This window comes from Phaenicophaeus curvirostris, chromosome 2, assembly GCF_032191515.1.
Source record: "Phaenicophaeus curvirostris isolate KB17595 chromosome 2, BPBGC_Pcur_1.0, whole genome shotgun sequence".
NCBI classification, from domain to species: Eukaryota; Metazoa; Chordata; class Aves; order Cuculiformes; family Cuculidae; genus Phaenicophaeus; species Phaenicophaeus curvirostris.
In genome coordinates, this window is record NC_091393.1 from 118,072,772 (window position 1) to 118,094,958 (window position 22,187).

The 22,187-nt window shown below is 51.9% G+C and overlaps 1 protein-coding gene across 6 annotated transcripts in view; it reads right to left on the reverse strand.

The window, feature by feature from the left end:
- NCOA1 (nuclear receptor coactivator 1) overlaps positions 1-22,187 on the reverse strand; it is a 175,945-nt gene that overhangs the window by 19,436 nt on the left and 134,322 nt on the right. For all 6 annotated transcript variants that reach the window (XM_069850607.1, XM_069850603.1, XM_069850604.1 and 3 more), the window contains 9 exons: positions 17,580-17,674; positions 15,577-15,754; positions 12,960-13,139; positions 11,886-11,981; positions 10,375-10,515; positions 9,113-9,260; positions 7,131-8,466; positions 3,812-3,995; positions 2,850-3,032 (listed from right to left, as the gene is read on the reverse strand). In XM_069850607.1, coding sequence (XP_069706708.1) covers positions 2,850-3,032; positions 3,812-3,995; positions 7,131-8,466; positions 9,113-9,260; positions 10,375-10,515; positions 11,886-11,981; positions 12,960-13,139; positions 15,577-15,754; positions 17,580-17,674 — 2,541 coding nt within the window. The remainder of the gene's footprint in view (positions 1-2,849; positions 3,033-3,811; positions 3,996-7,130; positions 8,467-9,112; positions 9,261-10,374; positions 10,516-11,885; positions 11,982-12,959; positions 13,140-15,576; positions 15,755-17,579; positions 17,675-22,187) is intronic.

Below are 22,187 nucleotides of genomic sequence, written 5' to 3' on the forward strand. Positions count from 1 at the left end.
TTCACCAGTTACGGCTCTTCTCAACCCCAAACTGCAGGTATCAGGTGACCATTAATTATAGGCATGGTATTCCAGGTAAAAATTTAAGCAGATACTGCACACACAGCACCCCCTCTGTACCTCATACACGCAAATGCTACTGAAAAGTTTCCCTTTACAGCACACTTCTAGCACGAGTTTCAAAATTTAGTCAACTTCGAGGGGTTTCTTTTTCAAAATGTTGCTAGTGGAGATTTTCATAGACTCATAGAATGGTTTGGGTTGGAATGGACCACAAAGCCCATCCAGTTCCAACCCCTGCCATGAGCAGGGACACCTCCCACTGCATCAGGTCGCTCAGAGCCCCATCCAACCTGGCCTTCAACACCTCCAGGGATGGGGCAGCCACCACTTCTCTGGGCAAACACGGCCAGGCCCTCCCCACCCTCAGCATGAAGAATTTCTTCCTAATGTCTAATCTAATTATTCCCCCTTCCAATTTAATGCCATTCCCCCTTGTCCTATCACTACAGGCCCTTGTAAAAAGCCCCTCCCCAGATTTCCTGGAGCCCCTTTCAGTACTGGAAGGTCGCTATAAGATCCTCTCCAGAGTCTTCTCCTCTCCCTGCTGAACAACCTCAACTCTCAGCCTGTCCTCATATGGGAGGTGCTCCAGCTCTTGGATCATCTTAGTGGCCTCCTCTGGACCCATTCCAGCAGTTCTATTTCCTTCTTATGCTGGAGATTCCAGAACTGGACACAGGACTCCAGGTGGGGTCTCAAGAGAGCAGAGAAAAGGGGGAGAATCCCCTCCCTGGCCCAGCTGGCCACGATTCTTTGGATGCAGCCCAGGACACGGTTTGGCTTTCTGGGCTGCAAGCGCACATTGCCGGCTCATGTTGAGCTTCTCACTCCCCAGTACCCCACGTCCTTCTCCTCAGGGCTGCTCTCAATCATGTTGTCCCTCATCCTATATTGAAACTGCATCTACTGCTTCTCTTTTGGAGAAAAGTTCATTTGCAATGGGGAAAGGAGCCAGCGCAATTTAATCAAGTTGTAGCAGAACTTGGAGCCCCAGCACTGGACACTAATTTATGAGGCTGGAGATTTTACATCATCTTGTTTGGAATCAGAGTTGGGATTGAAAAGCAAGCACCGTCTCAGCTGAACCAGTCCATGTAGATTTAAACCAGAGGAGTGAGCACATTTCCAGCCAGAGGGGCATCTTTACCGCACCAGTGGCTGCTCCCACACTGAAATCTTCATTTCCAAGAGAAGTGCTGAGGAAGGTGGTTGCTGAAGATGAGAATCTCTCTTCTTTTAGCCAATCTCAGCTATGCTGATTATCTTCCCAATCAAATATGCTATTTGCTTGGAAACATTTGTGGTTATGCAGTGCCTGGTGTCTTTGCTGTTGTCTCAAGAAGCTACCAGCTCCACATGCCACCCAGACTGTGGGGTTGGTTTCAAACACAGCAAATAAAAGCCCTAATGAGAAGGAGGGGAAGAAGGTCCAGTTGGGAATGCTCAGCCTCCCTGTGCATGCTCCTGCCGAGCACTCCTCTATTTGCTGAAGTTGCTTAAAGCCTCGAGGTTGCTTGGCAACAGGCAGATCCTGGTGATGATGGTGGCAGCTCCAGTCAGGTTGTGGTGCATCCCATCACCAGTTTTCCTTGACTCAACCCAAAACAATCCCCAGGCTCATGGATGCTGAAGACCAAGGATTTTCCCCAGTGCATGGGGGTCAGTGTAAGATCCGTCTTTTAGAATCATAGAATGGTTTGGATTAGAAAGGCACCTTAAAGCCCATCCAATTACAACCCCACTGCCTTGAACACCTCCAGGGACAGGGCCAGCCACAACTCCCCTGGGCAACCTGGACCAGGGCCTCATCACCCTCAGCATGCAGAATTTCTTCCTAGGATCTAGGATCTAATCTAAGTCTTCCCCTTCCAATTGAAACCATTCCCCCTCAGTACAGGCCCTTGTAAAGAGTCCCTCCCCAGTTTTCCTGGAGTGTTCAGGTACTGGAAGGCTGCTATAAGGTCTCCTCAGAGCCTTCTATTCTCCAAGCTGAAAAACCTCAACTCTTTCAGCCTGTCCTCACAGCAGTGATTCTCCACCCCTCAGATCATCTGCATGGCCTCCTCTGGACCCATTCCGAAAGTTCCACATCCTTCTTATGCTGGAGATTCCAGAACTGGACATAGGACTCCAGGTGGCGTTTCACAAGAGCAGAGTAGGAGGGGAGAATCACCTCCCTCACCCTGCTGGCCATGCTGCTTTGGATGCAAACCAGGATGCAGTTGGCTTTCTGGGCTGCGAGCACCCATTGCCAGCTCATGTCGAGCTTCCCATCAATCAGCACTCCAAGTCCTCCTCCATAGGGCATCACGGAATCATCGAGGGAAGCAGAGGAGGGCAGAGAAGCAGCACCCACAATGCTCTGAAGCCCAGGCTATTGTAATGGCTCCTGGTGAGGTCTGCGGTGTCGGCGATTTGAGCGAGGTGAGGTGACACTGGGGCTTCTGCAGCCTCTCTCCCGACACCACACCCACGCTCCGATTCTTAGGAAGTTAAACCTCAAACCAGGAAGCCTGAGCTGCTGTCACTCTTCAGTTGAGGGGATGCAGCCTCCACCGCTCGTCTCCCCAGGAATCAGGATGGAAAGAAAGGTCTTTCTTTTGACGGATGTGGAAAGAGGGAAAGGAATCCACATTGCTTGGAATCCTGCTCCTTGAGAAAAGCTGCTGGTGAATGGCAATGCTTGAGCTCCACCCTGCAGCACCTTTTCTCCTGTGGGACTCCAGGAAAGGCTTAGAGTAACCTGGGAAAAGTGGAGAGGAGCAAAAAGCTGTGGCTCTACGTACCTGTGTCGGGTGGGAAATGGTTTGGTGCTGTCACCGCGCCCCTGCCCTGCTGGGATGGCCCACGGGCATGCGGGCTGCTGCTGTTGCTCGTCTGACATGGAACCGGCCTCAGCGGTGCTGGCTCCAAGGGGTCACAGAACTCAAAGGGGGCGCGAGCCTGTGTGCTCTGCCCGCCCGTCATTGCTGGAGAAGCAGTACATGGAAGAGAAAAGCACAAGTCAGATCTTGCCCCAAGGCTCACTGTCTAGGTCAACTGTACGGGGTTCAACAAGGCCAAGTGCCAGGTCTTGCACTTGGGACACAACAACCCCATGCAGTGCTCCGGGTTTGGGGAAGACAGGCTGGAAAGCTACTCGATGGAAAAAGACCTAAGACTGCTGCTTGACACTGGCTGAACATGAGCCAGCAGTGGCCCAGGTGGCCAAGAAGGCCTGCAGCATCTTGGCTGGTGTGGCCAGCAGGAGTAGGGAAGGGATCAAAGCCGCATCCAGCCTGGCCTTCAACACCTCCAGGGATGGGGCAGCCACCACTTCTCTGGGCAACCTAGGCCAGGACCTCCCCACCCTCACAGGAAAACATTTCTGGCTAAGAGTTCATTTCAATCTCCCCCCTTGCAGCTCAAAACTGCTTCCCCTTGTCCTATCCCTGCACTACCTGATCAAGAGCCCCTCCCAGCTTTCCTGGAGCCCCTTTCAGTACTTGGAGGCTGCTCTAAGCTCTCCCTGCAGCCTTCTTTTCTCCAGGCTGAACATCCCTAACTCTCTCAGCCTGGCCTTGTACAGGAGCCCCAAACCAGCCTACAAAGCCCACGAGCCCCAAAGCACGACCTTGGCCGGATCCTGCATGGTGGTGCCCTAGCCACCTGCAGCCGAGCTGGTGATGGAGAAGACCCTCCGTTCCCACCCTGAGCAGGGATCCAGTTTGGGAAGGAGTGCTGGCATTCCCCAGGCGTGGACACGTACGGTTGAGTCCCGTGGGAGCCCTGGCGGCAGTGCTGGGCTGCAGGGGAGCTGCCAGCATCTCCGGTTTGACGGCAACTCCAGCCACACCACTCTCATTTCTCTCTGGTCCGCACAAGCCAGGCAACTGAGACGCTTTCTCCAGTGAGGGCAGGAGCTGGTCCAGCTGCTCCAGTTCAGCAGCAAACTAAGGAAGGAATAAAACATCACACGTTGTTTTTTCAGCCCAAACACAGCATCAGTGAGCCCAAACACTGGTTTTGCGTGCACACAGCCCCCACTAGCACTGCTCACTTCATCCAAACCTTGAGGCATCTCACATGGATAAGAGAACCAGAACACAGATCCTGTCCCCCTGCTGCGCACTGGTCCCCACCTTGGTGACAGCTTCAGGATGCTCATACGTGGCAATTAGCATAATTATTAATGGTTTATATAACCTCCAGCTAGTCGAAACGGGACATAATTTGATTTGTTAATATACACCTGCTTACGCTGAAGTTGTAACACCCCAAAAATGGTCTCTTCTAAGAAACTTGCTCAATATGAGTTGGCAACATGCACTCATATCCCAGAAGACTCAACCGTCCCCTGGGCTGCATCCAAAGGGGTTCTGAGAGTGGCTGAGGGCCCCGGGGCTGTTTAGTCTGGAGAAGAGGAGGCTGAGGGGAGACCTCATCGCTCTCTGCAGCTCCTGGCAAGGAGGTTGTAGCGAGGAGGTTAGACTTTCCACTGGTTCAGGTTGCTCAAAGCCCCATGTAACCTGGTCTTGAACATCTCCAGGGGTGGGGCACCCACGACTTCCGTGACACGAAGAGCTCTTCCAAATCTTTCCTTATTCATTTCCCGAACAAGTGCCTCCAAGCAAACCCAGGACGTTTACACAGGATAAATCCAGAAAGGAAATCATAGAATCCTAGAATGGTTTGGGTTGGAAGGGACCTCAAAGCCCATCCAGTTCCAAACCCCTGTCATGGGCAGGGACACCTCCCACTGGATCAGGTTGCTCAAAGCTCCATCCAACCTGGCCTTGAACTCTTCCAGGGAGGAGGCAGCCAACACTTCCCTGGGCAACCTGTAAAAATTCCTTCAAGGCTGCAGAGCATGCCCCATAATTAATATCACTCTTAATTGGCATTTTGACTCTTAAAGCAATCACACATGAACATGAAGATCTAGCGAGCACTGGATTCCATTTGGAACAGCAGCTCCCCCTCCCCACACTTCACCCGAGTGGCCTCTAACTGAAAACACGTGGACATGAAACTCTGTCCTCAGCTGCTGAGCAGGGAAGGGTTGTTCGCTCCTCACAAAATCCATTTTAAGACCCTGCAAACTCTCTCCAGCCTCTTTTATTAACTCTTTGGAAGCATTCGGTGCAGGCCAATGTATAATCCTGAGACTCTCCAGCTGCCTGGGGAGGGATACTTGGAACCAAAAAGCCATGAAGGAGCCTAAAAATGCTCAGCTGCTTCCAACAGCGCAGGAGAGCGATTTATAAACACATCCAGGCTTGAGTTGTCCAAGCTCTGAGAGCCCGCCTGCAAGCACAGCCTCGTTTAATTAACAGGGCCTTCTGCTCTTTGTGAAGGATGGAGTACTTGAAAGCATCACCGATGGTCAGGAAAGTGCTTGCCTGCATCCCCAGCTGGCCAGCGAATCCCACACGTGAATGTTTGGGAGACAAGGCAAGCAAAGCTCTTTCTGTGCCCAGCGTTTTGCCTGATTTCGCCAACAGCTGCACTTCCCAACATGCTCTGAGCTCCATGAAAGTAGGTTGAACCAGCTCCCCCCATGAACCTGTGCATCTCCTGGAAGGATGCCGTGCTTTCTACAGGAGCATCCTGGTGGGAATCCATCTCACTGGTGAGTACTGGTGGGTACTGGTGGGCACCAGCAGGTACCAGGCTCACTACCCACCTGCAAGCTCCCATGTGCCTCCTGAAATAATCACATCTCGCCTTGCATCTTCCTCATTGGGCTGCATGTTGATCAAGACAATGGATCTCAAATGGGAGATCGCGGAATCATAGCATGGTTTGGGACCCCAAGGCCCACCCAGTTCCACCCCCTGCCATGGGCAGGGCACCTCCCACTGCATCAGGTTGCTCAAAGCCCCATCCAACCTGGCCCTGAACACCTCCAGGGATGGGGCAGCCACTGCTTCTCTGGGAAACCTGGGCCAGGGCCTCTCCATCGTCACAGGAAAACATTTCTTCCTAAGATCTCATCTCAATCTCCCCTCTTTCAGCTTCAAACCAACCCCTCCTTGTCCTGTCCCTGCACTCCCTGATCAGGAGCCCCTCCCCAGCTTTCCTGGAGCCCCTTTCAGTACTGGAGGCTGCTCTAAGGTCTCCCTGGAGCCTTCTCTTCTCCAGGCTGAACAACCCCAACTCTCTCAGCCTGTCCTCATACAAATCCTTGTCCTTCCTGTACTGAGGACTCCAGAATCGACTCCAGATGATGGGGCATGTCCCATCCAGCGACCAGATGACACCAGGAAAGCTACATTACAGAAAGAGATAAGGAGTCCAATTCCCGCTCTCAATCAACCGTGACTCCAAAGCCAACTGAGCCCTCAACCTTCCTAAGAAACAAATTTGTCACCTGAGGCTCTTGGAGCACTCTGTCGTCCACCCATTGCTCCAAAAGCCAGCAGCCTTTTTTTGCCGCAGCCAGGGAGCAAACGATCAGCCCTGCTCTTCATGTCAGCCGCTCACTTCTCTTTGCTTAAAAAGGATTAAGCAGCCTTATCCATGTTGCCATCTCCCCCGGCTTTCAGAAATAACCAGCCTCCTCCATTCATAGCTGCGTGTGATGAATATTTATGCTCCCAAATCTCCAGTGCTGGGATCTTTCACTGGATTATTCTGTTTAATAATGCTTTTAGGAGAACTAAAAGGCCCCTATAATTGCTAATCGCAGCCAACAAGAGGGCAAGGGATTGACAATTCCCTGGGACGCGAGCCCTGAATGCGCCCAGAGATACAAAATTAAGAACCTCTTCACATGGCAACACCCACGTGGTCTTCTGCTCACTCAAGCCCCACCACCTGCAACAACATCTCAGGCCTCCTTCTTATTTTTATACACCTCGGTGAAGCTTTTCCCTTCCCACCACTGCCTTGAAGGTCTGTGCTGCCAAAAAGTGAAGTATCTGGACAAAACGGGAGAGCAGTGGAGCTGGAGAAGGTGGCACTAGCACTGGAGGTGGCACCAGCACTGGAAAGGGTGGCACCAGCAGTGGAGAATGCGAGAACACCCCCAAAACATGACTTCTGGAGAGCATCCCACCAGCGTGGACACAGAAGGGTCAACTCACCTGACCCTGCGTCTCCAGCTTGACCTCCTCTGTGGCAGCAGGTTTGGCGAGCGGCACCGGCGCCGTGTTACAGGGCTCCATCTGCTCCGTCTTTTCCACTTTCACCTTCACGTCATCCAGGCTCAGCGCCGGGGCTGCAGCGAGCTCCTTCTCATCCTTGTCCAGCAGATAACGCAGGAGTTGGTGATCCTTGACATCCTTTTTCTTCAGCGCATCTGGCTCCAGTTTGATGTCCGGGGTGCCCGGCAGCTGGCTCTGAGTCGTGGGGGTGCTGGAGGGATTTGGGGTGTTCTCCTTCTTCTCGTGCTCCATGGCCAGGGTGGTAATATCGGAAGGACTTCCCTCCTGAAGGAGTCTATGCAAGATCTTGTGCCGCTCGGTCAGCGAGCTGTGGGAGGACGGGCAGGTGCTGCTGGGAGGGTTGCCGGTGGCCAAGGTGCCAGCGGTGCCAGCGCAGGCTAAGGAATCTTTGCAGCTTGTGTCTGCGTCGGCGTGGCGAAGCTGCTGCTCTGCCGTGGTGGCCAGGAGCTGGACCAGCTTGTGGCTGGTGGCTTGGGAGCACTTGCTGTCCCCCTCCGTGTGCAGCATGCCGGAATCCAGCGGTTTGCTGTCCCCGGAACTGCCGTCCGACTGGATCATCTCGCTCAGGATGGAGGCGATCTCTTTGCTGTCCTTGGACTCCGTTTTCATAGGCTGCATGGCGAGGCGGCCGGGTGAGCTCTGCGAGCTGAGTTGCCTCAGCACGGGGGGTGGCGTGGAATAACCCACCGGCGTGCCAGGACCTTCCGTGAGCCCCTGCATGGAGTTCATGGGAGCGTTGGGAAAGGCTCTGGTGGCACCGGTGCTCCCGCCGCTCCCGCTGCCGCTGTTGGCCATGCCCACAGGGGAGTGCATGGTGGGCATGGTGGGTGAGAAGGGATTTCCAGGAACTCTGGGTCTAGGCACCAGCCCTGGGCTGACCCGATGCCTCGGGGACATGAACTGCGGCGGGGTAATCCCTGGACTATTCATGGGGGAGCTATTGAGGTTCAAAGTGTGGTTACTGTTCTGGGGACCGGCTTGTCCCTGGCTTAAGGCAACGTTGGCTCCTATCTGATTCCCAGGTGAACATCCAAAGCTGGTTTGGCTGGTGCTGGAGTTGTTGTTGTTGTTGTGGAGGCCGGTGCCCGGCTGCTGGTTCACGTTGGTGGCCAACATGCTGCCGTTGGAGGGAGGGATGGATGGTGGCAGGGCCATGCCCTGCCCCGGGGAGATGCTGGGGTTCAACGAGGGGCTGACCCGGGGAAGGGACATCGCGGAGTTAGTGTTCTCCTGGGGAGAGAGCATGCCATGATCCCTGCAGGAAATGAAAAGGAAAGGTCACGAGATGCTTTGCCCGAAGCATTAGTGTTGCTCACGCAGCTCTTGCAGAGCTCCGGTGCCTGGAGAGCAGCAGCATCCAAGCCCTGCTTCTCCCAGCCTACCCTGTTCCACCACCGCTTCTGGATCCCTTTCAGTAGCACAGATGGAGCGCAGCAGCTTTGGCATCTCTACAGCAATGTGACACTGCTCAGGGTTGTGGCCACTCACCGGCTAAACCCTGAAGGCATCACGTTCTCTGAGATGTTCCCACATGGCTGGAGGAGAACCATGCTCCAACAGCATTTCGCTCTGTCCCAACCCCACTGCGTTTCCCTGGTGTGACCCAGGTCCACAGCCTTCCCTCTCCCTGTCCTGCCAGTTTGCCAGAACCTTCCCCTCCCCAAATATTTGAAGTTCTCCAGGGCAAGGCAGAATTGTGAAGCAAGTCTAGAAACCTCCACCTGAACTCCCAGGGCCACCTCTTACAAACCAAGAATAATGAGGAGCAGCAGAGTTGCCATCACACTGGTTTTCAGCCTCAGATTCCCCACAGAGATCAAATCTCAATTACGGATCCTCCTTCCACTGTAGGGAAGAGGCGCATTGATTCCTGAATCGGTAGCGGTGGGGTGGGGACATACCTGTCGATGACGTGGATGCCCATGATGAAGGGCTGCATCTCCGGGCTGGAAGGGTAGCAGAGCTTACACTTGGTGTGGGCACTAAGCACCGTCCCGTCACTCAGGGTGAATCGGTAAGAGGGGCTGAAGGCCGTGCCACGTGTCATCACTGCAGGAGACAACCAGAAACACATCAGCCTCCGTAGAAACTCAAGCCAGAACCCACCACACTCTACAAGTACCTAAAGGAGGATGGAAGGAGCAGAGGAGAGGGAGAACTTGCTTGGAACAACTGACTTCCCAGCAAACCAAATCAGATGCTGCATGTTGGGTGACCCTGTAGACCCAAAAAAGGAGGGGGACAAATACACAGTGTGGCACAGAAATCCTCCCAGCTGCTTCTCCAGATCCAAACCCATGTCCTGCAGTCTAAATCCATCCAGGACCATTCCTGAGCACTCAGAGCTTCTGAAGGGGCTCAATCACCAGTGTACAACACACAGGTTGATGAAGCCCAGCCAGGCTGGGAAAGTGTAGCAGAAGGTGGCTGCTGCAACACTAGCAGAGTTACAGCTCTCCAGAGGCTCAGAGATCTCCTGCTCCCATGTTCCTGCCTTTCCCGCATCCCTGTTGTGAGCATCGATGTCAACACAGCAAAGATGCTCAAGAAACAGCTGACAGAGAAAAGATGCTCACGGAAGAGCTTCCGCTTCTTCTGCTTAGGCACTGGGGACGGCGGGGATGGTTCAGCACAGATATGACATGGATTGGTTGGAGCAAGACCAGAGGAGGCCACAAAGATAATCCAAGGGCTGGAACACCGCTGCTATGAGGACAGGCCGAGAGAGTTGGGGCTGCCCAGAGTACTCATGGATACCCCATCCCTGGTGGTGTTCAATGCCACGCTGGATGGGGCTTTGAGCAACCTGATCCAGTGGGAGGTGTCCCTGCCCATGGCAGGGGGTTGGAACTGGATGGGCTTTGAGTTTCCTTCCCACTCAAACCCTTCCATGATTCTATAAGCCTAAAACATTCCCCACTAGCTCCTGTTTGTCTCAACACTGGATTTCTCAACAGGTGAGAGGGAACCTCCTAGCTGGAGTAGTTCCTCCACCATTAACTTTCCCCTCTCTCTTTGGCCCTTTGTGATTATTAGTGCAGCAGGTGTTTATCCTGAAAGCATTTATCCAGCAGGGAAGACCATGCTCTGGCTTCTCCTTGCAGCTCCTACTGCTCAGCAGGAGACCACACCAGCAAGGAAGAGGAGAAGAACGTCCTGTTACCTTCTTGAAAGAGCTGTTTGGCGTACGACGGCTCTCTGCCCTGCGGCTGGAAGAAAGCGTAGATGCATTTCCGCACCAAATCCTCCCAGCCCGTCCTGCCGGCGGCTCTCAGGGAGCTGGTGTCAATGGAGATGATTTTACCTGCGTGGAGAGAGAGAGAAACCACGTTTCTCAAGCACAGCATGAGGTGTTCCTCAGCACAAATAGGTCTATAAATGCAGAAAATGGATCTGTATGCTATTTTGTAGAATCACAGAATCGCTAGGTTGGAAAAGATCTTTTTGATCACCGAGTCTAACTGTACTTGGCCACTACTGAGCCACATCCCTTCATATTAGGCAGCAGGAGCACCCAAGTTGGTTCTCCAGAGGACGTGGAGGCTCAAGGAGTTCCGTCTGGAGCAAGCACTGACCTCTTCACTTACTTTGGTCAACCGGAGTGGACATGAAACCCGACAAGAAGCACCTTTGTGAGGAGGGACCCTCTCCACTCTGAGGCCGAAGTCCCCAGATTCACAACCTCCTCCAGTGGGATACCCTGCCAGCCACCTTGCCCACACCACAAAGCCATCGAAGCAGGCCCTGCTGCCTCCTCTCTCGCTTGACAGGAAACACCAGGCAGCTTTGCCGGCTCCTTTATAGCCTTGGACAGGCAGCAGCGAGCAGGGAAAATGCTCATTAAGGATTCACAGGCTACGGGGATGTCCAAGGTCATGATTAACTGCCAGAAAGAAGGTGACCAGAATGGATACAAAGCAACAAAAAGACAGGGACCTGTTGGACTGAGTCCAGAGGAGGCCACAAAGATGATCCAAGGACTGGAGCAACTCTGCTATGAGGACAGGCTGAGAGAGTTGGGGTTGTTCAGCCTGGAGAAAAGAAGGCTACGGGGAAAACTTAGAGCAACCTCCAGTACTGAAAGGGGCTCCAGAAAAGCTGGGGAGGGGCTCTTGATCAGGGTAGGCAGGGGCAGGACGAGGGGGAAGGGTTTGAAGCTTGAAGAGGGAGATCGAGATGAGATCTTAGGAAGAAGATCAGGCTGCCCAGAGAAGTTGTGGCTGCCCCACCCCCGGAGGTGTTCAAGGCCAGGTTGAATTGGGCTTCGAGCAACCTGGTCTAGCAGGATGTGATCCTGGCCATGGTTTGAAACTGGATGGGCTTTAATTAAGGTCCCTTTCCACCCAAACCATTCCATGATTCTATGGATATCTGGCAGAGAGCAAACCCAAATCTGAAAGGTGATTCTTGTTTCATTCCCATCAAACAACAACCTAAAAACCCCCCACATCCAAGGGAGCAGAGAGGGGCTGCTTGCAGGGCATGGTCTGGTGTTCTAGAGCAGTTGAGATGTCTCCAGCTGAGGCGCCAACCACATTGGCAGGTAGCATTGCCATTTGTGAATGACAGGACCACACTCATGCTTTGGGGTCCTGCCCGGCACTGCTGGCCTCTGACCCCCAGGGACAACAAATCCTCTGGAGCCAGGACTCTCCGGCATCGCTGGGGCATTACCTGTGGTGTCTTGCTTGGTCACAAAGGATTCGGAAGGGGGGACGGCTGCTGGTCGAGGTAATCGTCTTGCTATGCATATCAGACACGACTGGAAATCTACCAAAGCGGGAGAAGGAAAAGAGATCGGGAACATGGAAAGCAGATGTTACAACCGTTGCTTGCAATTCCACATCTTAAAACATCACCACTGGGTGTGATCTCCACGTCCTGCCCTGAAGGGTTGACCCCAAGCAATCCTCCATCAAGTAAGCTCCTTCTAAACTCTATAAAGTTCGTTGGAAAAGAGGTTTCCAGCGCTTGGAGAAATTAATTGTAAAGGCTTTTTGGATCTGGCAGGATCGTACAATAAAAGTCAGCGCTAAAAGCCAGCAACTGTCAGCTTCAGGCAAAGTGTTTGGTCATAAAATACCATAATTTATTCCTTCCAGTCATGATCTCCTGTGGAAACCGCAATGGATTAATCCGGCTAATGCTCTAGAAAAGAATAGCTGGGACACCAAAAGGAGAGTTAGGGCACATGCAGGAAAGGAACAGCTCCTACGATGCTGAGGGAGCCCTGCCTGTCCTGAATCCTGGGGGAGATCTGACTGCAGGATGATGGTTCATCCTGAAAACGTGCAGGCACTGCCATGGTCCGGCAGCGGTGAAGGTCAAGGTGGGATGTCAGGCACCTATCTCACACGCTGGGAAGATCCTACAGCCAACAGGCTTTGGTGGGTAATGAAATATTGCTCGTTTCCTTAAGGAATACAGCCTTGGGGACAGCTCCGGATGGCCAGAGATTCAAGGTTGCAGGGCATCAGCTCGGAGGTGAACGGGGAGCAAGAAGCCAGCAGCAAACTTCAGACCTGCACTGTGGTCCCTATCCTGCTCCTCCTCCTGCCCGTGCTCATCCCTATCCTGGTCCTCCTCCTGCCTACACCCACCCCCATCCTCATCCTCCTCCTGCCTGCACTGCTGTCCCCTTCCTGGTTCTCCTGCCCACACTCCTGTCCCCATCTAGCACCACCTCCCACCTGCACTGTTGTTCCCACGCCGCTTGTAGGGTTAGAAGCAGAGAGTGCTCTCCCCTACCTTCTCCTTCCTCTTTGAAGGACTTGGGCTGGGAGACAGTGAAGCACTGCATCACCTCGTAGCGCTGCCGAGCCTCCTGGTTCTCCGTGCCCGGCTCATCGGGTGGCCGGATCAGCATCCTGCAGCTGAAGGTATGGCTGTTGCGCCTGGTCGCTTCCTGAGGCCAAGGAACCCCATTTACTGAGGGACAGAGGAAGGAGAAGAGGGGTTGTTATGAGCTGGGTCATGAACGCATCCCCCCTGACCTCCCAAGGACCCCTCAGATACAGGGACAAAAGGAAAAGTGCTGGCATGGGGGGAAGGAAACATAGTGTCCATGTGTCCAAATCCAAAAGCTGAGAGCAGAGCTGGGGGCCAAGCACTCCCCACCAGCCCTCAGGGATCCTCTGGACCTGCTGAAGACTCCATGCTAAGATCCATGCTCCCATCCAGGCCCTGCAAGCACCTACATCCCCCACTGGATGAGGCTTTGAACAACCTGATCCAGTGGGAGGTGACCCTGCCCATGGCAGGGGGACTGGAACTGGGTGGGCTTCAAGGTCCCTTCCAACCCAAACCATTCCACGATCCTGTGACTGAGATCCACACGTCATCACAAGTCATCACACTGACTTTAATGAACTGCTCCTAACACTGCTGGTAGGTCCCATCATCTCCACCTTATGAGCATGGAAACTGAGGCACAGGGTCTCCAAGTCAGTTCCAGAGCCTAGAAAGATCCCTGCCTTTTGCTATTGTACTTGAAGTCCCCCCAAAGTTATGCTCATGGAAATTCTCCACCGAGTCCAGCTGAGCATCTCGACAGAAATGAAGTTTTTCCTTCCTTCCTTGCCATTTCTGAGGGAAGTCAGCAGTGAGACCTGGTACCGCAGCAGCGAAAATCTTCTCCTTTCATGTTCTTCTATGACCTGGTTTTGCTCAAAGCCCCCTGTGAACCAGTTGGCTGATTTTTCTAACCCTCTACATGCTCTATGTGGATGTCCGTATTCATGGAATCACAGTCATAGAGTGTCCTGAGTTGGAAGGGACGCAAAAGGATCATTGAGTCCAACACCTGACCCTGCATGGGACAACCCCAACATTCACACCATGGGTCTGAGGGCATTGGTCAAATATTGAAAGGCTTGGTGCCATGACTGCTTCCCTGGGGAGCTGTTCCAGTGTTCCACCACCCTCTGGGGAAAGAACCTGCTCCTGACGTCCAACCTAACCCTCCCCTGACCCATCTTCCTGCCATTCCCACAGGTCCTATCATCGATCACCAGAGACTAGAGATCAGCGCCTGCTCCTTCTCCTCCTCTTGTGAGGAAGCTGTAGACCACAATGAGGTCTCCCTGCAGTCTCCTCCTCTCCAGGATGAACAGACCAAGTGACTTTAGCTGTTCCTCATAAGGCTTTCCCTCTAAACCATTCACAACTTTGTGGCCTCCTCTGGACACCCAAGTGATTTGCCATCAGTTTTCATGCAACCTGATCTACAAGAAAAGCTGAGGGGCTGGTAAAACCCAAGGAAAGATAAAATACACAACCTGAAACTTGGTAACCACAGGGCAAAGATGATGCTTGATCCTCCCTAGGCTCAATCCAATGAGCGCTCATGGATTTAGGGGTTTTAAGACATCATCATATTTACCCAGAAGGAAGGCAAGTGTGAATTTAAAAAAACAAACTATTTTTAAGTCAAAATGCTTGGGAAAGGTTCATCTTCCTTTTGCATTTCATCAGAGGTAGGAGTGGATGAAGGATCGGTGATGTCTCGCCCACCCAGAGGATGCTCGTCTCCAGTCAACGAGTAAAACCTTCTACTCCTGTTGCTTCCCACACCCTGCAAGTGCCTTCACCTCATGATGCTTCCTCCCACCCTCACAACTGTTCTTCTTCCTGGTGCAGGAGACCAACGTGAGCTCACTGCTTGCACTGTGACCTCTTCTTATACTCTAACCCCATGCTGGATACTTGGACTCTGAAACCAGCTGGGAACACCCTCCTCCAGCAGGGAGAATATCCTCAATTAACTGAGATAAGCCAATGGGCTCAGTCCCTCATATCAACACCTCAGAATCCTCCTCGCTTCTCTAAAGCTCCTCTGTGTGTCCTTCGCTTCAGGCAGATGAGTTGGTTCTTTCCACCCATAAACCAAAATTGAATGCAGAAGTTTCCTTAGCAGAAAAAGACACAGGGAAGATCACAGAATCATAGAATGTTTTGGGTTGGAAGTGACCTTAAAGATCATCCAGTTCCAACCCCTCTGCCATGGGCAGGGACACCTCCCACTGGATCAGGTTGCTCGAAGGCCCATTGAACTTGGCCTTGAACACCTCCAGGGATGGGGCAGCCATGACTTAAATATTGTCATCTGCCAGCTATTTATTCCAAAATTTGATGTTACTTTTTCACTGGTAGGATGAAAAACCTTCAACCTTTCACTTGGTGAAGGTTTATGAGTCATCACCTGGCTTGGTTACATTAAATTTCACAGTAAACAATACAAAACCCAATAATATCTATAAATAATATATATTAGAACCAATATAAGCCCAGTTTAAGCAACAGCATTTTTGACAGCACTTTCCAAGCACCTGCTAATAAAACAAACCCAGCTCAAGGGTTTTCTTACCTAGAGACTTGGGCAACAAGTTCTTGACAAACTCGGCGTGATCCCCGACATGCAAGATGCTGTAGACACTGGTATTCATCAGCTCCTCCTGGTTATAACCCAGGTAGCCGGTCACGTTCTCGGAGACGAAGACAATCCTCCCTTCACGGTTCACGACGAAGAAGAAGCCATCCAAGGCCTGCAAGGGGAATAACCCAGACAGTGGGTCTCAGGGTGGGTTGGGATGCTCCAGGACCACGGGCAACCTTCCTCCACCTCTTGCACTGTGGTTTCATCCCACTCTGTGCACAGCAGTGATTGAATTTGCTTCAATCCATATTCAGGTCTGCAACCTCCTCTGCTAAAGACGTTCCTGCCACTGAGGATGGTGCCAGCAGAGGAGGAACAACCCTCTTCCAAGGGCCAGAGCAGTCAGGAAGGGTCTCATTTGGCAAACTGCTGAAATTAAGCACATGCCCGATTTGCTTAATTACAGCCTGAGAATGATGGAGCCTTTGCAATTTGCACAATAACAGGGTGATTTTTTTTCAGGCACTTAGGATGCAGGTGGCAAATTTAGCCCTGCAATGGAAGGGAGGAGGACAAGCACAACCCAGAGCCCACCACAACACATGGGGAGCGCCCCTGTTTTTTTATAACGAGGCAACCAGCAGGGTTTTGAAGGCGCTGCTGTGGTACAGGGGAGGCAATGCTTTCAGCTACTACAAACATTGTTTCTGGTGCTCTCTCACATGCTGAGAGTTGGGCTTGTTCAGTCTGGAGGAGAGAAGGATCCGGGGAGACCTTAGAGCAGACTTGCAGTAATTAAAAGGGGCCTCCAGGAAAGCTGGGGAGGGGCTCTTGATCAGGGAGTGCAGGGATAGGATGAGGGGGAACGGTTTGGAGCTGAAAGAGGGGAAATTGAGATGAGATCTTAGGAAGAAATCTTCTCCTGTGAGGGTGGGGAGGCACTGGCCCAGGTTGCCCAGAGAAGTGGTGGCTGCCCCATCCCTGGAGGTGTTCAAGGCCAGGCTAGATGGGGCTTGGAGCAAACTGATGCAGTGGGAGGTGTCCCTGCCCGTGGCAGGGGGTTGGAAGGAATGAGGGCTGTAGTGGAGATGTGCAAGCTGGGTGCCCACCGACTGCCCCCTCGAGCTCCCTGCCCCTTCCCTATTCCCCTGCCCTACTGAAACCTGTGGAGAAGGATCCAGGTGGGATTTATCATCCAGCCTGCATTTGGTTTTGGGCTCCAAAGTGCAAAGGCTGGTTGTCTTGGAAACAGCTGGGAATAAAGAAAATTGCAGCCGACCAGAACCCTTTTGACAAAAGATTTCTTTCTTTCTTTTTTCCACCTCTTTTTTTAAAAGCTTTCTGTTTCGTGCATTTAATGTTACTCTACAGCAAAACCTGATTTTTAGAAACTACATGATATAAAGTCTGGATGCCCTTCATCTGAGTCGCTCACTGCTGGCGTGGGAAGGAGATGGCAATGCTCTGGGTACCAATTTTTGGGCATCACGAGTTTCTCCTCTCCCTGCACCATCTCCCACTCCAGGATATAGCCAGTTCTAATTGCTGTTGATGAGCAGGAAAGGTAGGAATTAGACTCCAGGAGAACCAAATCCTGCCTGGATGAGGCATTTTAGTTGATGCATGCTTGGAAGAGCCTAAATCAGCAAGGTAGAGGACCTTGTACTTGGCCTTGTTGAACTCCGTGAGGTTCCCACAGCCCCACCTCTCCAGCCTGTCCAGGTCCCTCTTGGTGGCATCCCTAGATATTTAGAAGCCATCCAGAACAGCTTTGACTTTATCAAGTCCAAGCTCCAACAAGCCTAGTTAAGACTCATTTTCCAAAGGACTAAAATCATCCCTGGCAACTTAGGCCAGGGATGCAGTTGGACTCAGAGCACCCCAGCTCTGTCTCCCTTGCTCTCCTCGTCTGTATTTCACTTTCTTGGTGCACTGCTTTGCTTTGGACTGGAACAGGATCCTGGCAGCATCACCACCAACACCTTATCACCTACCTCCAGAAGAAGAGGTCCCAGAGACTCCTTCTCAATCACCCCTTGGCTGCTGGACGAGATGTCAGACTTTTGGACTTCATCATCAGCTGCTTTCTCTGTAGTGAAGGAAAAAGGGCATTTCAGCCAAAATAAATGCTACTTTACTACTGAATTATTACCAATAACAAACAAAACCTTGACTGCTTGTCATACAGGCAATGAATGATGTGCACCAAGACTCCAGTATTTTCATTTCATCCCTCAGTCCCGTGAAGATATAACATAATTTCTAATTATTTATTAATTATTATAAAATAAAAGCACTAATTAGATCACAGCAGGAAGGAAAGACCCATCTTAAGCAGAAGCCAGCAGAAAGAGCCATCCAAAGCCAACATTTGGAAAAGGAAGCGTTCTATCCAGTTCAGTGTTTGATCTGGAACTCCTCGGAAAACACTTTAGGAAAGAACTGCTGGGAAGAATTCACGGAGAACGCACTGTGCCAAAAGAAACCTGGTGGAGAAAAGCAAGCGGCTCTGATTGCTGATGTGCAGGGAGCATCCCGTATGCTGGTCAGCTGGCAGCCAGCAGTTAGAGACAGGAGGAGAGCATCCAACACGGAGCGAGCGATGCTGCAGGAAGAGCCCAGCCCTGCGAGAAACTCTCATGCTGAATAATCCCTTTGGGAAAAAAACATCCAACAAAACCTGGAGAGAGGGCCCTGTTATTTATCTCACACTCCCCCAAAAGGTGCCAGCCACGTCGCGCAGCTACTCCAAGGAATTCAGGATGAATCCAGCAGCGAAAGGCGGGTGGCAAGTGGGATGTGATAGAGCCAGCGATCACGGGCAAGCGAGCCATGATGCCGCTGGTGTTTCAGGGCTGTTTCGCTTTGCTCCTCCGTATCATAGAAAGGTTTTGGTGGGAGGGGATCTTAAAGCTCTGCATGTCCCGGTATTGATCACGGAATCACAGAATGGTTTGGGTGGGAAGGGACCTCAAAGCCCATCCAGATCCAGCCCCTCTGCTATGGGCAGAGACACCTCCCACAGGGTCACGTTGCTCAGGGCCCCAAAGTTCATCCCACCTGAACACAACCAAGCAGCGATGCCTCTTTCCGACATGGCTGCATCATGAAAGAGCAGCACCTTCCCAAAGAAGAGACCCAAATCCCTTCCAGGGATGGCAGAGCTTCCCATGCACTCAACCCCACAGGAGCTGGCAGCTACCACACCATGAGGAACGACTTTTTCCCTCCTTCTCTTAATAAATTGATGCATTTGGAGGCAATACACCGGCTTTCAGCTCTAATCCTTTAATTGGGCTGTGGGATCCTCCTGCTTCAGTGCAATGGTTTCACCTGCCAGCTCCGAGCCTGTTATTCAGGATTAACCACATCACCATCACCATCTCCCACCATCACCATCTCCCTTGTGCGTGAGTCCTTCTCCTTCCCACCTTTGCAGCACAAGGATCCTAGAGCAGATGGATCCCTTAAAACTCCTGCCCACCTGATGATCACCTTTGGTGACGCAAAACTCCTTCCAAGTGTCATCACATCCCAGCTAAACATTTAAGTCCATGTGTTTAAATGCAGCTCTTTAGCTTTTCAATCCCAGCTCTTTAGCTTTTCCATCCTGAGCATCCCAGGAATACATCACAATCAAATTACTGGTTTGTACCTTAACCCGTTAATCCCAGTTTCCATTTAAGCCAGAAACAAATCTGATGCTCTCAGTAAGCATCGGTTGTAGGACAGACACACCTTATGCTCGACACAGCCAAACACAAAGCAAATTCCCACTTCCCCGAGCTCATAATCTCATTATAAAGCTGGACAGACAGATCCATATGAAAATAAACCAACAGGAACGCCACGAGCCCTGGCGCTGCTGCCGTTTGAGGCTACTGAGGGGGCTTTGGCAGCCTCGGGCATCATAAATCCCCATTGTACAAAAAAAAGCCAGGCACGCCGACGGCTCCCATTGGAACCTAATTGCCGCTAACGTGATTAAAGCTGGGTTGTTTTCCTTGCAGCAGAGAGAGGAGCTATTTTAAACGTATTCCTCAAATTACATCCCAATTTTCTGACATGGTTTGAGTGGGAAGGGACGTTAAAGCTCATCCAGTTCCAACCCCCTGCCATGGGCAGGGACACCTCCCACTGCATCATGTCGCTCAAAACTCCATCCAGCCTGGCCTTCAACACCTCCAGGGATGGGGCAGCCACCACTGCTCTCAGAAACCTGGGCCAGGGCCTCCTCACCCTCACAGGAAAACATTTCTGCCTAAGATCTCACCTCAATTCAGCTGAAAACCATTCCCCCTCGTCCTATCCCTGCACTCCCTGATCAAGAGCCCCTCCCCAACTTTCCTGGAGCCCCTTTCACCACGGGGAGGCTGCAAGAAGGTCTCCCTGCAGCCTTCTCTTCTCCAGGCTGAACAACCTCAACTCTCTCAGCCTGTGCTCGCATGGGAGGTGCTCCAGCCCCTGCATCATCTCCATGGCCTCCTCTGGACTCGCTCCAACAGATCCATGTCCTTCCAGTGCTGAGGGCTCCAGAGCTGGATACAGGGCTCCAGGTTGGCTTTCTCCCCAGAGCAGAGCAGAGGGGCAGAATCCCCTCCCTGGCCCTGCTGGTCCCACTGCTTTGGAGGCAGCCTAGGACACAGTTCGGTTTTTCCAGCTCATCTTACACTTCTCAGAGCTGTTCTCAATCCACTGTCTACCCAGTGCTTGGCATTGCCCTGACCCAGCTGCAGGACTTTGCACTTAACATCCCAAGGTAGGGAAAGCACTAGCGTTGGAGAGGAATCGTGACCTCCTCTAGCAGCCACAGCTGGCGACCTTCCCTGGTGCAATGCTGAGGCCATACAGGATGAGAGCCACAGACACACAAGTGCTCAAAAGGCCTTAACTTGTTGGCTTTTTTAGCCAAAACACAGAAAGCTCCATGGCCAGGAGAGCTCCTGTGCTCCAAAAGACTTAACAAGCAAGGATGTGCCACCAGAATGAAGGCAGGACCCAGTGAAAGGGCCTTGGTGGCTTGGGGAATACATCCCAGATCCACTCCAAAGCAGAAGGTGGGAAGGGAAGGAAAATGGCAGTGAAGAAGGTGGAGATGGGAAGTTGTCCAGTATTCCTGTCCATCTGCTGTGTCTTGGGAAGTCAACGCCAGCTCCACAAGCTCCACTGCTTGAAGCTTCACCCAACAGCACTCACGGCAAGTGCTCCTGTCTCTCCCTCTCTTAGATCTGTGCTTTTAAATTGAAATAATGCAGGCTGTCCGATTCTGCTCCTCATTTAAAATCTTTGTGGCTGAAACCCTTTCTTTCCCATGAAAAAAAAAAAGCAGTTTTAAGAAAAAGACGATGTGAAAAATAACACATTGCCTGTGGGTCTTCTAAACCAGGACATAAAACACTCAAACCAGGGGGGTTTCAAGACATGTCATGAACACAGAAAATCAGAACAATTGTTTCCACTCGCCCAGTGCAGAACTTCGTAATGTACTGCATTTTGCCTTGAGTGGCAAGAAGCTCATTATGCTCCCTGAGGAAGCTCTCATGGAGAGGCCCCCATGGAGAGGTCTCCATGGTCTCGAGTGCAATGGCTGGGACCCAAATGCTGCCTCCTGCCCTCCAAGGGCTCTTCCTCCACCCAAAGTTTCTATGGGCAACACTCATTTCTCATTTCCTGCGACAGAAGCCCCAAAAGGCTCTGTGTTTTGACTTTTCTATTAGAAATTCAACAGCTCAAAGGCAAAAAAAAATCATGGAATCACGGAATTATTAGGGCTGGAAAAGATCTCTAAGCCCATCCAGTTCAACCATCAGCCCAATCCCACTGTGCCAACCAAACCATGTCCAAAACTGCCACGACCACACAGTTTCTGAACCCCTCCAGGGATGGGGACTCCACTAGAGATGCACAAAATCCATCCTAGGGTCCTTCCTTCTTCACTTCCACAAATACCAGATTCCTCTAAAATGCTGTATGGAAATCAGCACCTCTTAGGTTGTGTAACGTTTTATACCAGTAGGAGGAAGGAAATTATCTGATCTAAGAATTTCAAAAACTGTGGGAAAAAAACAACCTGTGAGATTCAGAGCTTGAAAATACCAGTAAAAGGAACAGAAGAGTAGATCTTGGATTTTGGCCACCAGCTCAGCTCCTTCAGAGCCCTGTGCTTGCCTGCTCTACACCACCTATTGCGATGGTCAATGGGTGACAAGCCCCGTTCCCAACCATGTGCCACAGCACCAGGTGGGAACGCTGGGACACTGGCTAATGTTCTGGCTGAACATGAGCCAGCAGTGGCCCAGGTGGCCAAGAAGGCCAACAACACCCTGGCTTCAATCAGCCATGGTAAGGCCAGGAGGAACATGGATCATTCCCTGGACTCAGCACTGGTGAGGCCCCACCTCGAGTCCAGAACTGAACACACGGCTCCATGTGAGGTCTCACGCAAACAGAGTAGAGCAGCAGAACCCCCTCCCTCAACTTGTCAAGATCTTCTGAGCTGAGATCCTCTTACGAGCCACGTAAGTGCTCGCAACCTAAAAGCCACCAGGGTTAGGCTTCAACTAATGTTGCTTGTACACACCATGATGGTTCATCAACCAGTG